The sequence below is a fragment of the Emydura macquarii genome, unplaced genomic scaffold, assembly GCF_026122565.2.
Source record: "Emydura macquarii macquarii isolate MOO-44397 ecotype Brisbane River unplaced genomic scaffold, CSIRO-AGI_Emac_v2 contig_2365, whole genome shotgun sequence".
NCBI classification, from domain to species: Eukaryota; Metazoa; Chordata; order Testudines; family Chelidae; genus Emydura; species Emydura macquarii.
Window position 1 is genome coordinate 2,823,786 of NW_027132502.1, and position 16,181 is coordinate 2,839,966.

Below are 16,181 nucleotides of genomic sequence, written 5' to 3' on the forward strand. Positions count from 1 at the left end.
AGGACTCACCTTCTCCACGTGATGAGCAGAGTGCGGGCTCAGCCAGCGGATGTCTTTCACAAACTGCCAGTAATCCTTCTGTCTGCAGTACACCTGCCCGGAAAGCACACAGTTAGACTCCACCTGATAGACCCTGCCCCAGGACTGACAGGTGCTGAGAGACCAATGCAGGTAACAAGACCTCTGGTAGCTTCTCCGGAGGTCGCCACACCGCTCAATGACAGCGGACTGTCACTTGCGGGTATTGAGATGGGCGAGAGAGAGGATGGACGGTTGGAGCATTAGGAAATTGGGAGATCTGGATTCAATTCTCTGCTCTGCCACAGACTTCCTGTGTGACCGTGAGCAAGTCTCTCTGTGACTCAGCTCCCCCTCTGTAACGGGGGGATAATAGCCCTGTCCTGTCTCACAGGTACGTGGTGAGCATAAATACATTGCCTGTGAGGTGCTCAGATACTATGGTGATGGAGCCATATAAGTACCATATATGCACATTATATATATATATATATATGGGAGGGTATAGATACACGCACACCCCTTATCTAATTAAACCTTTCCTAACACATGCAGGATGTGAATGAGTCAGCCATGCCCATAGGACACCCAGTGCCTTCAGTGCCAGTATATTCCACTGAACGACTGTGAACTGCAGAGTGACCTAGCGTTTCCCACCTGGGATGCAATAATCTAGTCCAGGGAACACGGGGCAGCAGACGAGCAGTAGGGCAGGGGAGCTGCATGGCCCTAGAGCCAGCTCTCAGGCCTCACTGCAAACATGCTGCTGTGGGGGAAGTGATGAGCAGCTTATTGAACTATACCTCCTCTGCCTGCTCTTGCAGGAAGCCATTCCTCACAGAGCTGGCCACCAGAGCAATTGGCAGGCCCAGGGCTGCCGGAGCAGCGCACTGGTACTAGCCGGATCTCATCTTGCAACACAGCCCACCGGGGCCCCCTGAAGAACCATCAGTGGCTGTCCCCTTGCACCAAACAGCCTGGAGCCTTCTGGCAAACAAGTCCCGAGAGCAACAAAACAAGAGCAAAAAGAGAGAGAGAGAGAGAAAGCGAAAGAGCAAGAGGCTATAAAAAAAGAGCAAGAGAATGGACAGGAAACAAGCCAAAGCACAGCAACTGCATGGCGATCTGGTGTAACAGGGACAGGGTCATTCACCAATCTACTGCCGGGGGGCCCAACAAAAGGAGGAGGCTGGGAACCAATACCTGAGCTGCTGCTCAACAGTCCAGGTGCCAGATGCCCTGCAGGACACACCACTGCCCTGCCAGACAGACAAGGCACGGCCAGCTGTCCAGCGATTTCCAGCGGGCGGAAGAATGCAGAAGGAGAGCAGCTGGAGGAGAGGACTGGCGGTGAAGAGGTTAACACAGGACCCTCCACAGCCACCTGCAGCTCCCACTTATTTGCAGGCACTGCTGGGCGCCTGGGCAGAGCTGACCTTTAGCACAGGGAAAGCAAAACACAAACCGCAATCCACGTTCCAAGGGTCAGAACTGTTCAGAGTCCGGCAAAGCAAGAGAGAGGAAGTTTTGCCCGGCCAAGCCGAGGGGACCCCTCGCAGCAGTGACCATGCTGGCCCTGTGCAGTGCCACGGTGACGCCTGGCCACCAGAGCACTGGGGAGCAGATTACTGGTCCGCCCGTTGGGAAAGCAGTGCCGGTTCGAGGCTGCAGCACGGCGGCCGGTGAGACCGTGGAGGGGGGACAGTCCAAATCAATCCCTCTCTGCCCCCCAGCTGCAGCCACCTCTCAGCTTCACGGTGCACAGGGCAGAGAGATTCACGTGTGAAATCAAACCTTTCCACAGCCCTGGCTACTTCAGGACCACCATCACCTGCTTCAGGCTTCTGCGCTCTACAGCAACCCGGGGGAAGGGCGACTGTTCAGGCTGAGACCCGTATCTTAAAGGGACAGTGTCCCGTCCCCAAACAACAGGGCCATGGTCAATTTAAATGGCGAGGTTTCGTTACGAGAAGGAAGGAGAGGAAGATCTGGCTCTTCTGGACTGAAGTGGAACTTGACTCCCCCACACTGGCCCCAGGACCACAAGTGGGGGGCGGAATCAAATTACTCCCGATCTGCTCAAGGTAGGTAACATGCCCATCAACTCATGAGCAAGGCGTCAGCTGGCTCTCTGCTCACACCAGCTTCGTGTCCAGCAGCTGGAGAATCTTCTACCCCTTCCCCAATGTCAAAATGTCACAGCCCTGCCCACTTCAATCCCTCAGCTGTCCAATCAGCCGGGGGGCGAGGTCCACGGGTCCATTAGCGGGATGGGCTAGCTAGTTTGTCTCCTTTTGCTGGGGAGTACACCACTCTTGTGAAGTCCACAACCTAACAGAGCTAATAGGTTTGGTTGCTCAGTGGCAGTGGGAAACGTTCCCCCAAGTCTAGCTGATTTCAGGGTAAAGCAGATCTGGGAACGTGGCTCTTTGACAGAGCGCCTCTGAACGGCCTTTGCAGTGTTAAGTTGCACGCTGGCCTCTCTTTACTTGTTCTCTTGACATTTTTGCTGTGTTCAACATTGCACCTCCTTATCAGGATTCCCTTTCTTAACAACAGCACAACCCCGGGAAGCACTTTCTGATGACACAGCAATGCAAAAGGAGTCTAACACAAAAACATCCTGGCAAACAAAGCAGCAGAGAGTCTGTGTCTTCTAATGTTGCAAGACACCAACAAGCACTCCTGCACTGCCAAGAAGCTAGGAAGCAGGCGTGCTGCTAGGATGGCTTATTTATTTTGACTAAGCTTCCTTTGGAGAGACGATCCTAGTGACGCTTCTTGTTACAGATCAACTACAAAGAGCATTTTTTTTTTGGTTCATGCCATTTGCTACTGGCTTTATGAAATATAAAAGTGGCCTCCACATTTTCCCCCAATAATGGGATTTTTTCTCCATGATGGTTTTATCTTAGAAATATATCAGAAACATTAATGGTTTTCTTTCCTGTTGGTGGTGGTGGGTTGTTTTTTTTTTCCAAAACTAGAGAATTTGGCTGAGTGTTCCCAGCCCTGGAGAGAGAATATTTATTTTATATATAATAAAAAAATACATAAACCTCCAGTGCTGAGAAAACTCCCACTCTAGTTCTCAAGTGTGCGTGTGTGTAAATCGAATTGCTTTTCAAGTGGAGGAGAGTATGGGGGATCCCTGAATCCTTCCCAGAAAGCTTTTCTCCTGGTGTTTGTCACAAGTCTGAATGAAACAAGTTAACAGAAAACAAGGTTTGAGAGAGTCAGACTTAAAAACACCCTCCCCAGCTACAGTATATTCAGTCTCTTGTGATGTCACAATCTCACTAGTTCTCCAGTCCTCCAAGGAGCCCTCCAGCCAGAAACTCAAGTCCTGATACTTCCAATAATGAAAACCAAATTGGAAAAGAATCTTCTTTCCATAGAATAAAAGCAACAAATTAAAAAAAAAAGGGGGGGGACGCCATTGGCACCCACTCATGCTAAGCAGATCTAACATCTATACCAGACCCTTGGGCATGAACAATGCCCAATACATTGAAAGCGTTCAGTTATTCCAACTGGGTGATCAATCAATAAACAAGAGGGCCTGCCTGAACTGTGTTTCCTTCAATCAAGCACTGTGCATCTCGCACAAATCAAGAGCCAATACATTATTTCTAGGCTTCCTGATAACCCAGTTAATTTGCCAACAGGGGGCTAACTTTCAAGGAGAAACTACTCCAAGGTGGAAATGGTAAGCGCAGGGGGAGACAGTCGCAGGGCGCGGTCTGAATACAAAGAATCTTTTGGGGAGCAGGGTCAAAGGGGGAGAGAAGAGACTGGCTTTAAGGCAGCAGTGCCAAGGGACAGAAATTGTGCTCGTGCGAAGCATGGATGCAGGAGTCAGACTGATTTATTATCTAATAATCAAGAACATTAAGGAACAGGCTTTCTCCTGCCAGACCAGCCCAAGAAGCTGCAACCCTGCCAGAGATCCCCACATTTTAGCTCCATGTTACCAGGCTTCCTCATCAGCATTGCCACAGCTGTGGGAGAAACAACCGGGTGGGCGGGGCCAGCTTCTGACAACAGAGATCAGGGAGACTTAGCAAAATGTGGCAGGAAATGATAGACAGGAGAGGTGAGGCCACAGGCAAGAGGACTCACTCTAATCCAGTAGCCGCAGGAGTTTTCCCTGCTGTGATGAATGAAGCCTGTGGCAAGATCATTCCCTAGGTTGATGGCTTCCTACCTTAATACTGACACTTCACTCATACATGAGGATTTCACTGCATTGTACAAACATTAAGCCTCCCGATCCCTTTCTGAGTAGGGCAGGATCATCACAGGAAATATCTGAGGCACCAAGAGAGGAAATGACTTGCCCAAGGTCAACAGGAAATCAGTGGCAGAGCTGGGGATAAAAACCCAGGCACCCTGATTTCCAGTCCTGTACAAAAAAACAATCTCCCCCCTTCCCCCCCAGTCAGGTTGCACTAGCACCCTTGACGTTAACAAAACCATCAGCCGGCTGCTTCAATGCCATTAAGGCTCCCTTACAGATCATCTCACGTGTGTCTTCACGGCCCAAAGGATTGTCTGAGCCACTCAGTAACGAAAGCGTCACCTGTTAGAACGGCGACATGGTGATAGAGGCCGATTGCCCCACACTCCAAAGCCTACCTTGTCATGGATGAGCCCGTGATAGAGGATGCTGTGCATGTCCCCGCACAGCCGCTTCAGGCCACCATATCTGGACCAGACGTTTGGGTTATTACTGGATACCAACCCCTCCACTGTGGTTTTCAAATTGCCCAGCAGTTTCCAGTGCTCCTTCCTGCACATGCAAAAGAGTGCCGGTTAGTCGCCTTCAAATTTACCACACCAGGTTAGCAGACTGACAACAGAATTAAACCCTGCCCAAGTGGGCCCTGGTGAAATTAAAACCTTTGGGTAGGAGATCTAGAAGCCAGCAGGACATGGGCCTCTGTACACACACTCCTGAGCTGCAGGTCTCTGTCTGAGGTTTTAAGCTCACTAAACCAGTGGTTCCCAACCTTTTCTCTGCCGCAGCACACCTCAAAGTCCAGGGGCTCTTTTCTCCATCCACAGCCAGCAGCTGCAGGAGGGGAGCGGAGGGGCAGAGGAGCCAACCCGTTGTTCACACAGGAGGGGAGGAGGGAGACTGAACTCAGATTGGTTGCTCTGCCCCTGAGGAGGTGGGGTTGTGAGGCAGGCGATCAATCAGAAGGTGGGTCCCCCCTGCCCCGTTCTCACATGTACTTCTTCAAAAAATTCCACGGAGCCCTGTTTGGGCCTGACAGCGCGCACTGGTTGGGAAACACGGCACTAGACTCTCGCTGGCGTGTCGACTGCTCTGCTCATCAGCATGCCAGCACGGGCTACTGAGCACAAAACACTGCCGGCATGGAGGGGACCAAGACAACAGAGCATTGCATAAGAAAGATGGATGCCAAAGCGGTCAACTCAGATTCCAACATCTGTGCTGGCTCACATTCACAGGCTCTCTCACATGCTGATGCTATATACGGATCTCAGTCCTGCGTGCAACCCGCAACATAATCCAGTGTTTGGGCACTTCCAGGGAGAGAGACGGCCTCTCCTGCACAGAACCACCATGAAAGAGGAGTTCAAGATGGTCTGTGCTGATCATTCAAAGGGTATGCAAGCATTATCGGCATTTCTGAATCCAACTCAAGGATCAGGTGACTCAAACATATAATTATACAGTTAAAGAGAAGATGAGGACACTCCGTTCACTTTTACTATAAAGACACTATCAAAAACGGCTCTCACAGCCCAAGTTCTGCACTGAGTCCAAATGGAGGGGTGGATTTTTTAAAATAAAATTATGTTCCTATCCGGGTCAATGTAAGCTGCACATCCTGGGTAATACTTACTCCTTCCACAGTGCTTTTCACAAACACTGAGCCTCTCATCACCCCATGGAAGGTAGTTAAATTGTCATGACTTCCATACCCATTTTACAGATGAGGAAATCAGTACACAGGGAGTTGCCACCCACGGTCACGCAGGAAGTCAGCAATAACTGTGGGAATGGAACCCAGGCGGCTTGACGCCTGGATCCCCAGCATTAGCCACTAGACAACACTGCCTGAGAAATATAAATCCCTAAGCAAACAAGAGACCACTATACTGAGGATTATTTGCTTAACGGTTAAAAATTAAATAAAACGACTACTCCCAAAGGCTCAATTAATCATTTCACATTTGGCCCTCAAAATTATATTTGGTAAAAGCAACTTTTTATAGACCCGTACACCAACAGCAATGCTGCCACAGACATTTTAGAAATTCCAACACAAACAAACATGTCCCTGCAGTGTTTGTAACTGACTCCTTACAGCACTGTACTAGTATGAAAATCTAAAAGTGTAATTGACCAGAAAACTAACTATCACCTGATTATCTATTCTCACCGTCCAAACTGACTAAAGTGTAGAAACTGAAAAAGCAGGATAAATAGTGAAAAATAACTTAGATTTCTAATGCTTGCATTTTCAATCATCTGAGGCAGTATTTGCAGCATAGAGATGGATATTTGTTTTTCAAAAGTAAAATAATACTGATATTTGAACCTTTGAAAACAAGCTCTTCTCAGCCACAAATGCTGTCTTTGTTGGGACTATTTCATTATTACCTCAGCACTGATTATATTTACAATGAATCAGCAGATGAGAGAAGCACTCAGCTCTCTTCCAGGCCTTCTCTCTGACAAGCCCACAATTTTTAGTTGTTTATTGTCAGTTTACATTGCTAAGAAGGCCTATTCATTTTACCAAGGGCATTTGATATGGAAAGGAACAGCACATTAACTCAGTGACAATACAGTAATTCATCAAGAATTAAAGGCAGGACCAGTTGCTTCTCAAAGACATGCAAAAGTAACAAGCTCACATTGCATTTGAAAGGATCAAAGATCTAACCAGAATGGAAGAGTTCATCTTACAGTAAAAACCTCTACTCAACACTAAATGCTCCAATGATCTGTAGAACCCATCTCCAAGAACTGTCCCACAGAAATTCTCCAGAGATCTTAAAAAGCCAACTCTAAACAAAACACTCCAATATCGCTTAATGCGAGCTTCGTTTTTCTGTAGCACAGTCACTGGGCAGTTTTTGTAAAGCACAATCAATGACAGTTCATAAAACAGTAAGCAGGATAAAACGTTGTGTGCATGTTAATGTGCTCAGAGCCTCAAGATTTCTTACTGGTAGTATTTCATTTTTCAGGGTGCAAGCTGATCGCATTTGGGAGGCCAGATGGAATTCTAGCCCACCCTTAAAGGGTATCGAGCTACACAACTCTCAAAACACCTCAGAGATCTGTGCCACGGTCAGATGCTGCTCTAGACAGACCAATAATCTGAGCTGGCACAGGAATGCCTATGCACAAGATATGGTTACTAAATATTACACAATACACAAACCGATTCAGCAACCTGAGCGTGCGCACAGCCTTTCCTTCCAGCCCTATTTTACACTAGTTCTCACTGGCTGGGAGCAGTCTAGCTGTCCAAGAGTTTAATCAGGGCTTCCAAACACCATTACAAGGAAACAGGGCAGAATTCTAAACCCGGTTCTAGGGCCAGTCTTCTCTGGATCCAAACTAGTTGGCTCAGTAAAACACCTAACGAGCCTTGATTCCACCAAACCATCCTTCTAAATGGACACAGCAATTCCTGTATCTACACATCTCAGGTGAGCCTGCTTTGCATATTGACAGGAGAAGGGAGCACAGGCACATGACACAGCCCTCTGGCCCCAGATCTGTGCTAACCTAGCAGCTGCATCCCTTAAGCACTGTCATCTGATTAGCTGGTCTCTGGGATATTTCCAGGCCACTCAGTCTGATTAGGGAAGTGAGAGGGAAAGCCCAGACAGAGCCTGAATTTAGATCTTACAGCTCATGATTCTGGGAAACTCCCTTATAGTTGTTATTGTGCTATAAAAAGTAACGAACACACACATACTGCAGAGGTAACTTGTGTCCACTACACATCAGAGCCTGTGCCCTTGTTGTACGACCTGCCTTGGCAGGAAAGGAATTCCAGATCCTTTCCAAAGATAGAACAATTGCATTCCAACAGACTGAAGTTACTGTTTCCTCCTACCATGAAATTGGTCCTTGGGGTTTTGGAGTTGTTTTGTTCTGTGACAAGGAACCAAGATACACATAAGAAGCCATGATCAGCTGAACAAAAATAGATGTAAAGGGAAAGGTAGGAAGCTATTTGATAGGAAGATGAAAGAAATAGGCATTAAAGATATCCCTGATCTAGTGGTGATAATGATTTTACAGTATAGTACTTTCCATCCCAAAGAATCCCAGAGCACTTCATAAGCTAGACCTGCAAAAATCTTCATCACTGAAATGCAGCCATCTCTGGGGTGGTATGTGTCAGCTGTGTAACAGCGCACAACAACGCTGCATTACAGTTTAAGATAAGAAATGAAAAATTCTACATCCAACTGAAAGTGCAGGGGGAAATTCAGAGAGGCAAAATTGAGCTACCCACATTGGAGCTTGGTCTGGACCTCTAGGATAATACTCCTAACTCCTGTAAAGACTGCAGAGTGGGAGAATTGCTTCCTAGTCCCATTTGCTGAGCCTGGCAGGAGGGCCTTGGGGGGACGGGGCTACAGTGACAGAACGCTTCCCGGTTTGCATGGGTTTCCAGTCACTCTCCAGCACCGCCGTCTGACAGATGCTCAGAGCAGCACCAACAAGCCCCGGAGAAAACTAAGCCCAGCCCTCCTGGGCCAAGGGTGTGGGAAGCTGAAATAATCACAGAAAATTCCCAGGGGACTCTACCAGCCCTCTGAAGAAAAGCCATCTGTTTACTGAAAGAGTGAGGGGAACTTTACAGAGGTCACATTTCAGAAGAGGATTTTCCCCTTTAGAAATCACATCTCCCATGTAATGCATGGTTTGTGAGGAAGTAAAACACCGTCAGTCATGCTCCGCACACAAAGAACTGAGTACTTCTGCAGAGACTCACAGGGTTTGCTCGCAGTTCAGCCTGCTCCTGAAATTGTTCGTTGGGGCAGCAGTAGCCTGCTGTCAGGGTAACTTGGTGTGTTCTCACAAACAGTGAAGGAAGGAGGACCCTACATGACTGAGTGAGCCAGCCGGGAGAAAGCAGCCTGAGCTGAAGAATTACTCATTCAATCAATACCTGAAAAGCAACCAGATTTCTCAGAGCTGCATTCAAGTGTCCCAACAAAATCTGGGAAGTAACACATCAGAAAGTAATGTCAAGCCATCTAGGCAAGATCTGATCACTCTCCAGAGAGAGTGGCAGGGAGGGGCCGTTCAGGAGACAATGACGCAGGTTTGATATCAGGAAGGTCAATGGATTTTGGTCCACCTGCAGCCAGAAGGGTTGAACATTTGTATGCAGAACTATGGCACTGACACAGCGACTAAAGACATATTTCTACCCTGAAGAGCTTCCTACTTACACCAGCCACAAGACGAGGGCACGCAGGGCCCAGACTGACACACACACACACACACACACACACACACACACACACACACACACACACACACACACACACACACACACACACACACACACACACACACACACACACACACACACACACACACACACACACACACAGAGTAAACAACTCGGGGCCAAATTCTTAGCCTGTGTAAATGGGTGATGCTTCACTGAAGTCAGAGCTACACTGATTTACAGCACATGACGATATGGCTCAAAATGTTTAAGGAAAGGCTGAATTCTTATTTCTAGAGAGCCCTGGGCGTACACAGCACTGTGCAAGAGATGACCAGCTAATCAGAATGACTATTTTCTAATAGCTCATTGTTACAGCCCTGGCTAAGTTCCTCCTTATGGACAGTCACCAGGCTGCATACGTACTGGACCCAGCCTTTGGATCCCATGTACTTCTGAGCCCAATAGGTCTGAGCAGCAACCAGATGCTGTCTCTAAGTCTGGCCTCTCAGACACACTCCAGGGGTGCAGACAGCACCAGAGCTACACATCTAGGCTGAAACAACAAACACCCACATGCAAAACCTGCCTGCCGGGGTCCTCACCTCATGGGGTGCCAGGACCCTCCTGCATCCCGCTTCTCCTGCTTAGCCTTCCTGCTGTTAGCTGATGGACGGATGATGGGGAGAGAGCCCCCAGCTCCAGAAGATCTGGCCCTTAAAAAGGCATTCTGGCCCCCTCTGTCAAGTGACCCCCAAGTAGCTTCCAAACCCATCAGGGGATCAGGTGTGTAGTTCCAGGCCCAGCGCCCAAGCTGGGTCCTGTCTACTCTACGCTTAAAAAGCCAGATCAGCCTAGCTACGTTGCCTATGGCTGTGAAAAATGTCATGCCCTGAACAACTTAAAGGGTTGCCCCAATCCCCAGCATAGACGCAGACAGGCCAATGGAAGCACAGTCATACACCGGGAAAAGTTGTTCCCTTTGTCTGCAGCCACCCTGTTCTTCTAGAGTGGACTGGAGTGAATGGAGCACAGTCAAGCTTGATGACTCTTGATGGCTTTCCTATTGTTAGCCCCTCTGCTAGGTGTAAGGATTCCTTCTAACACCTCCTTGATGTCCCACCCAAAGACTGGAGACTACAGTGCAAATGCAAATGGCACAGGATAGGTTATGATCAAAATGGCATTCACAAAACCAAATGCAGCTTGAAGAGGGATACAGGCATATACAGATATATGCTACTGCGTATCACATCCATAATATGCCAGGAGTGCACTTGCAGAAAAGCAAGGTTCAGCGGTGGGTAGGTGCTGGAGCCTTGCAACGAATATTCCTGTGCTGAGATCAATTTAAAGAGGGTTTTATTTTATTTTAGACACTATTGTACTAAATTACAAATAGGCGGAAGGATCTGTAACGAAATCAGTCTCCTCCATCCAGGGAAAGGCAGACGTGGACAGGCTAAGAACCCCGTCCTGCAATCTGATCAGTGAATGGACTCTTCCGCCAAGGCAGTTCGCATGTGCAAGTCTCTTTGTATGATCAGAGCTTAGGTATATACCAGGGCAACTGGAAGAGATAACGTAAGAAGGGGCTGGAGAGAGGATTGGAGGAAGGCGAGGACAATAAGATGACGTGATCACACACATGGTTAGATGGATGCTATGCTTGCAAAATGGCAGGGGAATGCAAGAATGATTTCCACAAATTATCAGGAATGATAAAAGATGACTCAGCAAAAAGCAACAAGGAAAAGCTCCCTGACCCTGGCAGAGATGGCATCGTGCGCTGTCGTGACCTGCCACTGGCTAATGAATGGATGCAGGGGATCACACCCTGAACAGCCTGTGGCCCTCTTCTAAGTGAATCGTACCAACTTAGACAAACACCTCAGAGGTCTCCTTAAAAAAAAAAAAGCATTGGCAACATTTGTACAACTACAGTTTAAAGACGCAAACTTGAACGGAGTTTCGCAAAGGGACTTGCAAAACAGATGGGGTCAGGAAGGCGGTGTTAAATACATCTCTAATACAGGCTGAAAAGAAACCAGCCACAAAATGTTAGTGTCTCCAAAGTTTCATTGGGCATTTCAATGAGTTAGTTCAAGCATGTAATTTAAAAAAGGGTGTTTGTTGTCAGGCTGATCCAGCCCTGCAGACCGAACCTGGACACCTGGGATCCTAGCTGGTGCATTCTCATCACTAATGTAGATTTTGACAGCCGGATGCCACACTGAGTCAGATCTGTGCTACCCCCCTTGTGACCAGGAGGGTTTCACATTCCCAGGTGTAACTGAGGCCAGAAGCCAGCCCTGTAGCTGGAGCTCAGTCAGCAATGCCGGTGATGATGAACAAGCCAGAACAGAAACTGACTCACTGTCCCAGAGCAAAGCTGGATAACACAGGGCTAGAAGGAGCAAATCAGTGAAGTCAGCAGCGTGACTCAGAACACGCTCTCAGGGCGGTGCTGCTGAGTGAAGAAGGGTTTAAGTTAAAATTTCCAAGAAGAAATTTTAAACTAGGTTAAATCAGTTGCATACACTTCCTTTAAGCAGCCAATGTGCTGCAGGTGCCATCATACTCAGTAAGGGGAATCTAGCAAGTACATGGCTGCTTGAGCACTATTCTCTGCCTGGGGAGGTCATCTGATCCATCTTGACACATTTCAGAGAAGTTGGTAGGTACTTGCTCATTTGTAGGCACAGTTGCAGGACACCACCATGGTCGCTGTCACTTTGTCTCAACTTATTTAATACAGTGTGCTTTGATCACTGGTGTCTAGGAAACCAAACTGCAAACACAGGAAGTTTTTGTGGGTCATGAAGCCTGCTCCTTACACAGGCATGGCAGGCACTTCTGGGCAGAGGGAAGCAGCCCTCGGGCACATTATCTATAGCAACAGGGAGCAGCAAAAGCAAACCTATTTTCCTCCTCCGCACAGGAAACAGGCTCTTGCGGGATCAGTCGCAGAGGAGGCCCGCTGGGAAGTTATACCACAGATCTGCTGGCCCTGCACCTCTCATACTCAAACTGGCAGTGAAGCTGGGAATGCTGAGCTTCCCCTGTGAACGCAGCACGCACACCTGCTGCTCAACACTTATTTTCAAAATCCGTTTTTCCCCATATTATCAAGGGGCAGCAGCACAGCTGGTGGCTCCAGAAATTACAGGCGAAATGCTTTGTTTGTCCTTTGCCAGGATTTCATTGTTATTAGGGTGAGTTTGGTGCTGGTATGAGACACCAGCCTGACAGCTCTGGGGACCGATGTTCTCCCCGTACCTCAGAAGGGACACCATACAACAAACCTTCTGCACTACCCCATGAGCCTCAAGCATGATCTGCTGGAGCCATCTAGGAAAGAGAGGGTTGTCTCAGCTCCATGGCCCATTCAGTCCTAGATTTCCCCATGGAGGGGATGAACGCAGCCGGTGCAAGCTGTGGTTTCGGCTGTATAGTAGACTGCAATGCACACACAGATCCCTGGATGGACACTCCAGCCCGCAGGAGCTTCTTGAACATATTGTTTGTTAGAACAAATATTTCAATAATCCCATGCAACCAAACAATCTATCCAACAGGCCAGCACAGCAATAACCTAGTTATATTATAAACTCTTTAGGGCAGGAACCATCTCTGTTGTATTTTGTAAACCATCTAGCACAATGGGCCTTTCTAGTGCCACCACAACCATGAACTGCAACCCTACAACAACAAACAGGAACTGAGGAGGACAAAGCGGCAAGGAAAGCGATCGCAATTTCAAGCTTCCAACAAGATCTTAGGAACATGGGAAGAAAAAAAAAACTGGAGAAAGCCCTCTGGCTGTTTCCCTTTTAAACCACCACCACCAGGACATGGGAGGAGAGACAAAAGGGAGCATACAAAGCACATATTCTTAAGCCTCTATGTTTACAAATGAAACCCACAAGGACAATCCTTGCCAGGAGGTGGCTGCCAAGTGGTCCCAAGTAACTGTAACCTTCCTCCTGCCATGAAATTTCCAAAAGCAAGCGACTGGCCAAAGGCTGAGACGGGCTTTCCATGCCACACTCACAATATTAGCAGTCAGCCTCCTTGTCCCTGCCAAATTCCCCTTCAGGATTCGCTCTCTTTGCACCTTGCTATTCTCCCCACACACGCCCCTTTCTTCATGACACAGAAGTTTAACAGAACCTCAGCACACTTAGCACTCAATGCTGCACCATTTATCAATGACCTCTCTATTGTATCCAATGACACGGCTGGCTCGTTTAGAACATCTGCCCCCCTACCCCAGCATCACGACTGGCTAAAGGATAGCATCAGGCTGCAGCCTGCTCTTTGATGTGACATCTCCACTGAAGTCTTTGCTCTCTTCCGTCCTCAGGGAGGAATGGAGAAAAAAAAAAGCAGGCAAAAGCTCACCCTTGCCTCCTGGCTGTGCAGAGGGATGGACTCAACCTTAGGTCTATGATCTCTGACCCTAGGCAGGACACTGAACCCCTAGCAAAACCTGCTCCCTCCTCCTGCAACACCAACCACATTCATCAAAGGCAATGACAGGTGTTTAGAAGCAGAGACTCAGAATCATTAGCAAAGATTGGGATGATGCTACACGAGTCACATGCCCAGAACCCTTCCTCACACATAACATTGCCTGACCATGTCTCAGTCAAGCAAGCAGAGGAGCGAGCCACCAAAGCGCTAGCTGCAGAGGAGACAATGCCCTCCTCTTTCAGGGGCGACTGAAATGAACTCTGGGATGTCCACCCTGGCAGTGCATTCACAGTCACGTGCACCTGCTTTCTAGGACTCGTGACAGTCCCAAGAAGAACCACAGTGCTGCATTGTGATGCATCTCTTTATCTATGTATTTCTAACATACCATTTGGGGATTGGCAGATCCCCATTTATTCCCCACAACGTGGGAATTTGCCATTCCAGGAACTGAGCTCTCATTAGAAGCAAAAAATGCTGTTTCTGTCCCTCTAGGTCAGGGAGAGAAGTCTGCAAACACAATCAATGCAGAGTGTCCTCCTGAATCTCCTGGAAGTGAGAAGCACTAGCTCAGAGATGTGGAAATATCCCCTTTCATCTCAATGGGTTAACTCTGAAACCTAAATGACAGTTTAAATGGCAACACTTAACTTTTTAACTGTAGATAGTATTAGCAGAGACATCCAGCTAGTGATTGGGTTTATCAGAAACTATCTCCTTAACTATCAGCCTTAACTGTCCCCTATGGATCCAGTAAAGCATCTGTCATTCTCTATGCTACAGTTCTGCATTGCCAATACAAACCATCAATGGTGCCATGAAAATTGAAAACGCAGGGACTGTGTAGATCAAATGGAATTTATTAATAAAGTAAATAATGCAGAAGGCTTTGTGTACTCTGCTGATTAGATTAATCATGGTCATTTATTCCATTAAAAGCCTACACTATATTAATTTAAATGAAGTTTAGTTTAACTGCCAGTGGCATGGCACCACGGCAGAGTCCAGGTCCAACTTGCAGCTGAGGCCTTGCAACCACAAGTATTTAGGTTAAGGATTTATTTTAAACATATAAATAGGCAACATTTCAAAGCAAACTAGTTGCCAGGGACAGAATGAGACGCAATCCACAACCAGTACCCTGCCCGACCACTGAAAACAAGGGGCATCATCAGGATAGGATGGTTTATTATTTGAGGACAGCTGGTAAAAAAAAAATAATGAGATTTGGCAGCTGCTGTCTCTGGAACCTCCATCTGATAGACACCGACAGTGAAGACGGAGCATCAGGTATTCAGCTCAGACCTGCAGACAGCTCTGTCCCCACTTCTTTAGCTCTGACTGCTCCGACTCTGACACAGCCAGAGCATCTACCCAGGGTGAGTTAGCCACACAGGCCAGTGGGTGAGGGGCCGGCTCAGAGCGGAACCAGACTGTCCCTGCACACTACTGATCTTACACACACTCACACCCCTATGTTGCCGTGGCCCAGTGACAGCCACAAACACACACAACTTGCTCTCCCCCACAACTGACCCTTGCTGTGTGCCAATACCATGCGCGCACCCATGCCACCCCACCCCCCAGCTGAGAGCCAAGCACCCCCCACCCCATTGCCCCAGCCGAGAGCCAGGCCCTCCCAGCCCCCCATCCCACTGCCCCAGCCGAGAGCCAGGCACCCCCCGCCCCATTGGCCCCAGCCGAGAGCCAGCTGCCCCCACACCCTGCTGCTGCCCCCCATCGCCTGCCGCCCCCTGGAGCCCCCCGCCTGCCTAGCCCCGCCCCACACCTACCTGCTCGCCTCCTGCTGCCCGCAGCGCCCGACCTCCATCCCGGCCGCGGGCAGCACGCGCGGCACACTCCCCCCACCTGACCCGTCTCAGCGCGGGCGGCCCCGGCTAGCAGCCTCCATCCCCCGCCCCGCGGCCGACCCCGGCGCGGCACCCGGAACTGCAGCTCCCAGCACGCACCGCGGCGCGGGGACTACTGCTCCCGGCATGCACTTCACAGGACCACACCTCCACGCGGGTCTCCCTCCCCTCGCACGGAGCGCCGCGGAACTTCAGTTCCCAGCATGCCCCCGCACCGATGAAAACTACAACTCCCACCATGCACTGCGGTTGGAGTCTCCTCTGAGCAGTGAGCTCATGGGGTAGGCAACCTACCGCTGCAAATACAATTCGTGCGGGGGAGGGTATTAGCTGAGCGTGGAAGGAGGTTTGC

At 48.9% G+C, this 16,181-nt stretch overlaps 1 protein-coding gene across 3 annotated transcripts in view; it reads right to left on the reverse strand.

Moving 5' to 3' along the window:
• Positions 1 to 15,887, reverse strand: part of RUBCN (rubicon autophagy regulator) — a 54,744-nt gene extending 38,857 nt beyond the window's left edge. For all 3 annotated transcript variants that reach the window (XM_067561096.1, XM_067561095.1, XM_067561097.1), the window contains exons 1-3: positions 15,752 to 15,887; positions 4,657 to 4,810; positions 10 to 93 (exon numbers count right to left, since the gene is read on the reverse strand). In XM_067561096.1, coding sequence (XP_067417197.1) covers positions 10 to 93; positions 4,657 to 4,810; positions 15,752 to 15,789 — 276 coding nt within the window. In that variant the 5' untranslated portion in view covers positions 15,790 to 15,887. The remainder of the gene's footprint in view (positions 1 to 9; positions 94 to 4,656; positions 4,811 to 15,751) is intronic.
• Positions 15,888 to 16,181: the final 294 nt, after the last annotated feature.